We start from the raw sequence: 8,280 nt of genomic DNA on the forward strand, positions 1-8,280 counted from the left end.
CTTCCCACCATGTAGATCTGTGGTGATTTTTTCTAGCAGAATTTTTCTGGGAAGCTTTTGGGCAATTTTTGGCAAGGTGGCCTGTCTCAAAGCAAGATCGACATCTGAAGAGGACACTTTCATAATCGAGTTTCTGGTTCCACACATAGTCTTTACTTGTTAGGTGTATTTCAGCTGGGAATCCGGCGCTGAAGTCCATTTCCACACATATGCGTGCATATGTGGTTCTGACATATTCCTCTGTTTCTGGGCACCTGCAGTAAAATTTCCCAATTGCATTTCCAATGGCTTCTAGCGAAGAGAGATTCCAGAGATGCAAGGGTAGGTTTGGCAATCTCACCCAAACTGGTGCTGAGGTTATGACTGCTGTTGAGGGATCGAATGATGGGTACCATGGCCTCAAGAATAGGCCTGATTTATCCCAAAACCAAGGGCCAGAATCTAGAATACATTGTCTGCTTTCACGGTTTTCAAAATCTACTATAAAGAAACCCCTAGCACAGGGGTAGATATTAATTGCATCAGGAATTAGAGGCTTCCATACCTCTGAGATCCAACTGTGGAGAGCTATCAGCTGCGGCCAAAAACCATTGAATCGGCATACTAGGGCACTTTCAGAGAACTTCAAAGCCTCATCGAGTGAAGCCTGGACCAGCTGGACAGTGGGAGCTGGGGCTTCACTGACAATATGGGCAGGAGCTTGCCCCGAGGCAGACAGAGAGCCAGCAGCTATTTTCGCGAAGCTGGGAGCCATCTAGAAAATGTTCTCATCAAACGAAGTAACTTTGACTCTACGGAATTAGGGTTTGCCGTAGGGTTGAAGCATACACGGAAGTTCTTAATCTGTCGACGTTCTGAATCTCCGAGCTTCTGGCGAATCGATTCTGTTAAGGGCCGTAGATCCTAGCCTTCAATACACTGTCAAAAAAGCGAGAGTGAGCCGCAGATCTAGTCTTTGCCGCAGATGTCAGATCTAGAAGAGCCGCAGAGCCGAAGATATCTGCTCAAACCGCAGAGCCGAAGAAATTCTGGGCCGCAGATGGAAAAATAATATAGTTTCACCGTGATCGAAAATAATATAGTTTCACCGTGAGCCGCAGATGGAAAATAATATAGTTTCACCGCAGATCTAGACGAAGACGAGCCGCAGATCTAGCCGAAGACTAGCTGCAGAGCCGCAGAAGAAACCCGCCGCAGAGCCGCCGAAGAGAAAGACTAGCCGCAGAGCCGCAGTCGATGAGCCGCCAAGAGAAAACATATAATTAATAAGAAAAAACTCGATGAGCCGCAGTCGATGAGCCGCAGTCCGCAGTCGATGAGCCGCAGAAGAAACTCGATGAGCCGCCAATGAGCCGCAGAAGAAACTCGATGAGCCGCAGAAGAAACTCGATAACTCAATGTTCGTGGAAGACAAATTGAGAAATACAAGCTGTGTCAATTCCCACAATGTTGCTGGCAATGATTCTATTTGTGTGAAAGATAAATCCAGCACCCTTAGAGAAGTGAGGTCACGTAAAAATGCCTCTGGAACCTCTGTCAATCTCAGATTCTTAGTGAGGATTAGACTTACTAAATCTGGACATCTAAGTTCCCTTGTGGGCAAAGATCTAATATCATTGTCATACACTGAAATTCTTTTACAATCCTTCTTAATCTCGGCCTCTGGGAATTGTTGAAGCATTTGACCTGCCCTTAACAAACAATTCTCGTACCTCTCTCCAATATAGATTACCATGTCCCTCACAACAGCATGACATCTTAACTTAAATATTTTGCAACGGGTACAGAGATCTACCTTGAACACGCAACCATCTTCAAGTAGCTTGATACAACTGTTGTCCCTGTCTGTTATATATGCCGCCTCTCTGCTCTTAACAATCCCTTCTGCAACCCACATATTCTGCAATAGTTGCCCATCCATTTTCCAATCTTCTGGAAACATGGCACAATACAGAAAGCAATTCTTTAATTTCATAGGCAGACTATTATAACTCCATTTCAGTCGGTCATACATATCTCTATCAAGACGAGGACGAGCAGCTGAAAAACTGAAATCCAAAGTTGGGATATGCATTAAATTAAAAGCATTATACCACTGTGAAGGGCTGATACCAATCATTGCTGCGGCCATTAAAATTATTGTTAAGGGCAATCCTCTGCAGTGCCCGGCAAATTGTCGGGCAATATCCTCTATTTCCTCCGGAACAGGCCCGCCCTTGAAAGCTATCTTGCAAAACACGTCCCACGCTTCATTGGTGGACAGGGGCTGTATTTGCAATGACTTTTCTGCATTCATTTCTGCAATCAAATCTTCGTTGCCTGTAGAAAATACTACTTTGCTACCTCTGTCAAAGTCGACACCCAATTCTTTCAAATTGAGTCTGCTACACAGATCATCTAAAATGAGAAGAAATTTCTTCGTCTTGAGATGGGTAGACAACACAATCTCCTCCTCATCAACATTGGAACTGCTTGCAAGCTCTAACTTGATTTTCTGAGCAATATCATGAAATTGTAAAATAGGAAATTGAGTAATTGTCACCCAAATTACAACATCGAAGACGTTACTAACCTTGAAAGCATTGTAGATTTTTTGGAGCAATGTCGTTTTTCCAACCCCACACATGCCATATATACCAATGACGTTAACGTGGGGAGTTTCAGTTAGCCACAGCTCTAGCAGCATTTGGGCAGAGGTAATCACCGAACCTACGAAGCCGAAGTCTGGTTCGTAACAGGTATGGCTGCTCATGTGCCGAGGTGACATCATAATCTGTTCAGAATTGCAAAACGTTGAAAAGTCTCTTTCAAGTTGGTGAAAGAGCTCGTCAAATGTTGTCCCCCATTTTGCGATTCGCTTGGAGAGTTTCGGCCGGCAAAGGAGGCAATCAAGACACGGTTGTTGCCGTTGCCATCTATCAAACAACTGTCTTGCCTCATCAACTGCGCCTCGTATCTTTTGCAGGCGATATTTCATGGTGTCTGGCAGCCTGTTTTCCTGATCTTGGAATTGGTTGTCTATATCCTCTAAAAGCTTCTTCATTTGAAGTAGCTCAGCATGTTTGAAAATCTGACTGTTTCCATCCAAGCGAATCACATCCTCTATGTGCTGACTGAGTGGAGCAATAATACTGTTCTTTATTTTATTGGCCATGGCTGCTGATCAGAGCAGAAGAAGCCAGAATTGATTATCCCTACGTTGAGAAAAGAGTATCCTAGTAAGAGGCACAAATTGATTACAATTTATTGCAGTAGAAATGATTGTTGATAGTTGTTAACTTGCAGAGGCAAAGAATAAAATGGCAGGCGGGCAAAGAATTAAGTATAACGTATCATGATTAAAGATAAAGAACAAAGTGTGAGGGTTAAGCATTTTTCTGTCATAGAAATCAATTCTTCTGAATTTGGTAGCCACTTTGAAAATTAACAAAATTTCACATACATATCTATCGCTTCAAAGCTCTGACAGATAGTGACGACTCTTCAAAAATGCTTAGAACTAAACTTGATTAAATAAATAGCCACTGTGCATCGCTTCTAAGTATCATAGAGAATTTTTAAAAGGAGTTAGAATAAAGTGGATTCTCTAATTTGTTATTAATTGATGTCAGATCTTTGATCGGCGTTCGAGATGCACAAAAGAAATAGGGATAACAATAAATAAAATGACGTGCCAGAAATAAAAAGAAGAGAAAGATGACAAGTTCTAGTAAATATTGCTTTAGAGTGGAATATAATCTTTACCATTAAAAATGTCAAATAATATATATATTTTTTAATTTTCAGTTATCAGTATGGAACAATCCAACATTACTGATTTCAAATTATTATGAAATTCCGCCGCAGAATAAAACTATAATTTTTTTCCCGAATATGTGGATAATTTTTTCTTTTCCTATAAAACAAAAGTAGGACGCAAGTGACAATAAAGATTTTGTGTGAATTATTTTAAATGTCATGGTCTAATTAGATTGTTTTCTGCTCTGAAAATTAGGGAAATTCTCATAGAATTTTTGTAAATTCAAATTTAAAGTTGTCAAATTTCAAAAACATGATTCAAATACTGTTGTGTAAAATTTTTTGTCTGGATTTCGGTCACTTTTAGCCCTCCCAGCAATTCCTCGGCCTTGGTAGACAGTTCCATTTTAAATTAGCAATTGCATCAGATGTTGCAAAAAAAAGACACTAGCATATGGAAGAAGTGTAGGAATTTACAGGGTAAGTTCCACAGAAAGAATACCAAAAGGACACCGCTCACAACCAGATCTCAAATCAATACACCAGTATTTTTGACGTGGTTAAAACCCTCAGAGTGCAAGGAGGGAAACAGTCCACGGCCTGTCCCAACGTGGGTACTACAGGCAATTTATTAATCAAAGAATGAAAATTTACATAAGCTTCTCTCATGCACGGATTACCCGAACAATGACCCTCCATGCGCTTTAAATAGAACTCATGGACCAATCGGGTGTCAAGCCACGGATCAAGTGTCGGTAATACCGAGGTGAGAGTGAACCGTCGGATTGTAAGTTACAAAATGTACAACGGTAAAGAAACACACTTTACCTAACTCTAACCTAACTCTATACTAGACCAAGTTGAACTTAACTATATCCTATGTGTCGGAATATCCTAACAAGAAGAGTATAGATAAAGAGAGACATGATACTTTATGCTATCTAGATGTTGCCTAGTTTGGAACTGTTTTCTTTGCAACATAAATTTCTGCCTCTACATTTAGCAATGCTTACATAAATGGAGACCTATTTCCCTCAATCTTGTTTTAAAATTAAAAACAATAAACCTTAAAATAATATTCCATAACATGTTGGAATAAACAATAACAATTACCTGGATAACATGTACACGAGACTATTTTTATAAAAAATCCTATAAATAATGATTGAACACCTTTGGCTCTCTTTGACACAATCTTCGATGATAAATCTACTCCCATCATCTTATAAAGCATTTAACCACACCTACACTCCAGAGTATCAATATTGTTGGAAGCAATGCAATATTGTATTTCATATCAAATAAATATTTAAGGTCAAAATAAATTTAGACTCTACCAGTGTTTTAAGGTCAAAATAAATTTAGACTCTACCAGTGTTTTAAGGTCAAAAATTTAGACTCTACTAGCATTTTAGTTCAGATGAGGATCAGGACAACTGCAATGAAAATAAATTACAAATGGTCATTGGCATACAGGGAGAGTACTTCCCAAGACTTCTTTGTATAGTGAGAAATGAATCTCTAATAGTTGGTCAATGTGAGCTTGCCGAGATGCAGATAATATTTACCAATAATTCATGTGCTACAAAAAAAATAGATAAATTTGAGGGAGCAAAGATGACCTCAATGTAGCCCATATGGTCTGGACCTAGCTCTTCCATGATTAAATTTGCGTACACTTCAACTTATTCCACGAGTTTTGTAAGCTCGTTAGTTGAGCATAATAACCTAGGAGATCATTTTCCATTAAATTATTGATTCAGAGATTTTCAGCGAGCCATCAATGTGTCAGTGTATATCACTGATTTTATAAGATATTCCCAAGTTGCCCGAGTAAAAATCTTTAATGTAAAAAATGATTTTTATCAACACGAGTCTTTCCAAAAATATTTAGTACTCTTTCTCAAGTCCTGAAAAATGCACATTAGAACCAGTGTCAAAAAAAAAAATGTTTCAATGTACTTACCTAACCTACAAATAACTAATCAATTTTTTTCAATCTAATATATGATTCAGCAACCAAACTACTCAACACCATGTAATGAACCAATTTATATTGAAACTTTTTAATTCACATATTCACCATCAATATTTAACTTACCATGCAAACAAAAATATAACACTATGTTAGGTTGAATATTACAACAAAAATGGTATCCAAACCTCCATGGAACACCCCGCAAATATGTACAAGAGAGATTTATATTTTTTAATGATTCCCATAATACGCCATTAAAAAATGAACCAACAATATACAATGACTTATGCAAACTAGCATTGTTTCTTGAAAAATAATCAGTCACTTTTATCTATCATAAGTTCAACACAAATAGCATTGACCACCAATAAATATAATAACAGAAGAATGTTGTAAGCATTGACAATGTCAGTTCACGAAATCACAAAAAATCCACTAAGTGTCAAGCCATCGACATACATGCTTCTTCACAGTGCCTTTCACGTCTTGGCTGGAAAAAATTATGGATCAACATATGTCTTCTCATGCAACCTAATTATTCCATGCTATGGGCATGCTAGGCAAGAGTAGGAAAGAGAGGGGAAAATAAATTTAAGAATCCCCGTGAACAACCCCAACATAGTTGTCAACCATATTACAATAACCCAAGCCCTATGCCAATTCTCGTCCAATAGATATCTCGCATTTTGGATTGCTCTCTATATGGGATTCTTCCTGATTCGAAATGGTAATATCTGTTGGATTAAACATAGAATATAGTTTGGATGGAATTTGTTACCATAAATAAAGCCTTGCAAAAGAGCTTTCAGTTGATTTAGGTGAAAGGTAATACAAAATTTAAAACATTGGTAAGATTCACTAGAGTTTTATACACAAGATTTTTAATTTCTTGATAAAATTATTGTCCAGGTCTTCCACACATGCATGACATGGATTTCAAAGGGATTAGGCTCAGTGCATAATGAATACCCCTCAAACCTAGCACTTGAGGTAAAGGAAGGTTTCTCTTTGCAGTGAAACCCTTGGGGCATGTTTCCCTTAGGCTCTAAATTACTTGTGGCAGTCGTAAAATTCTCCCAACTTTTTTGATCAAAAAAATAGATGGGTACCCAATGTTAATCCAACTCAAAGAAATGACTGAAAATTTATTTCATAAAATACTCCCAAAATTTTCGCTAAAAAAAATAGATGGGTACCCAATGTTACTCCAACTCAGAGAAATGATAAGAAAGTTATTTTATTTTTCTTAGTATTTTTTAATCAGATTAATTTTTAAACCTCTATTCCCAACTTTTTCCCTTTTTTTCACTTTGAAGGACGTATTTTTGTTAGCGTTTTGGATCCATGTACAAGTTTTCTAAGATATATATCGTGACTAGGGTTTGAGATATAGACAAAATAGGTTTGGCCTGGTGGGAAAGTCAAACATGTTACTTACAATGAAAAAGGGCTTCAACATTAGACCTATTTTCCCAGACTTAAAAATAGTAGAAGATAAAACAGGAAAGGTTTTCACTTGAAATTATCCAGTTCCCAACTAGAAGCATTCCATCCATGCCCAATTGAAAGAAAATATCACGATTTCAAACCCCACGAAGTCTTTCATTACACTTACAAAATATGGGCTCTCATATCAAATGACTAGACACGTGCATCAAATAAGCTAGAGCCTCTATGGGTTCCATTATTTTAACAAAATTGAAAAATTATCTGCCAATCCAGTTGCCCCTTCACCCATTGGCACTCTCTAGAGAGAAAACAAAAGAGAAGACAAAAAAAATTGAGACTTGAGGGTCAATGGTGCGCTGCCTTTGAGCGTTGGATGTATGCCAAATTTCATTAGAGATATTTTGAGGTCTAAAATGGGCCTCCTAAGGAATATTATAAAATAATAGTGGAAATAATAAAATAAGATTAGATTACATCATCAAATTTTAGAGGGAAAAATAGAAAAATACTTTTTCAACTTATCTCCCTACATTTTTAATCAAATTTCGAGTGGGAGCATTCACTGGATGCATAATTCAATTCCTCATCCAATGAGTACCCATGTTACATACTTTCAATAGACCATACTACATGAAAAGTGAGAAACACATGAAAAACATGATTGCAATCACGTTTTTCACGTGATTGATGGTGCTGAAAATCCGTCAACCAAGGGGGTCTCTTTGATGTGGAGTCTTAATTAGACATCACATCGTTTGAAGTGGGAGCCCCAATTTGAAATACAATGTTGACGCTGCGATCAACACCCTCCAAAATTTTTCTTACACATGAATTTTGGAGCCTACTAAGGATCTAACGATCTGTTATTCCATAGTCACTTCATGATTGATGAACGTTATGCTAAGTGTTTAAGTCTTCTTCTTAGTTTCTAAGTGTTGAAGTCACTTGCATACACATGTTCAATCCATAACAAATTCATGAGCACATTATTTGACATAAGCTTGAATAGGCATAGCACAATCCATAAAGACAATGCTTATGCAATGCTCAACCTATGTCGATAGTCAGTGCAGACTTTCAATTGACAGTCTATAACTTTTGGTTGCAATTGTACT

At 37.6% G+C, this 8,280-nt stretch overlaps 1 protein-coding gene across 1 annotated transcript; it reads right to left on the reverse strand.

Moving 5' to 3' along the window:
* Positions 1 to 1,129: 1,129 nt before the first annotated feature.
* On the reverse strand, positions 1,130 to 3,154 carry LOC149151102 (disease resistance protein RPS5-like). Its single transcript, XM_089443060.1, has one exon. It carries the CDS (start codon positions 3,152 to 3,154, stop codon positions 1,130 to 1,132), a length of 2,025 nt encoding a protein of 674 aa, XP_089299186.1.
* Between the last annotated feature and the right edge of the window lie 5,126 nt (positions 3,155 to 8,280).

Source organism: Pinus tabuliformis, chromosome 9 (genome assembly GCF_031772625.1).
Source record: "Pinus tabuliformis cultivar Carrire ecotype Pingquan chromosome 9, CPIR1, whole genome shotgun sequence".
In the NCBI taxonomy this organism is placed as follows: Eukaryota; Viridiplantae; Streptophyta; class Pinopsida; order Pinales; family Pinaceae; genus Pinus; species Pinus tabuliformis.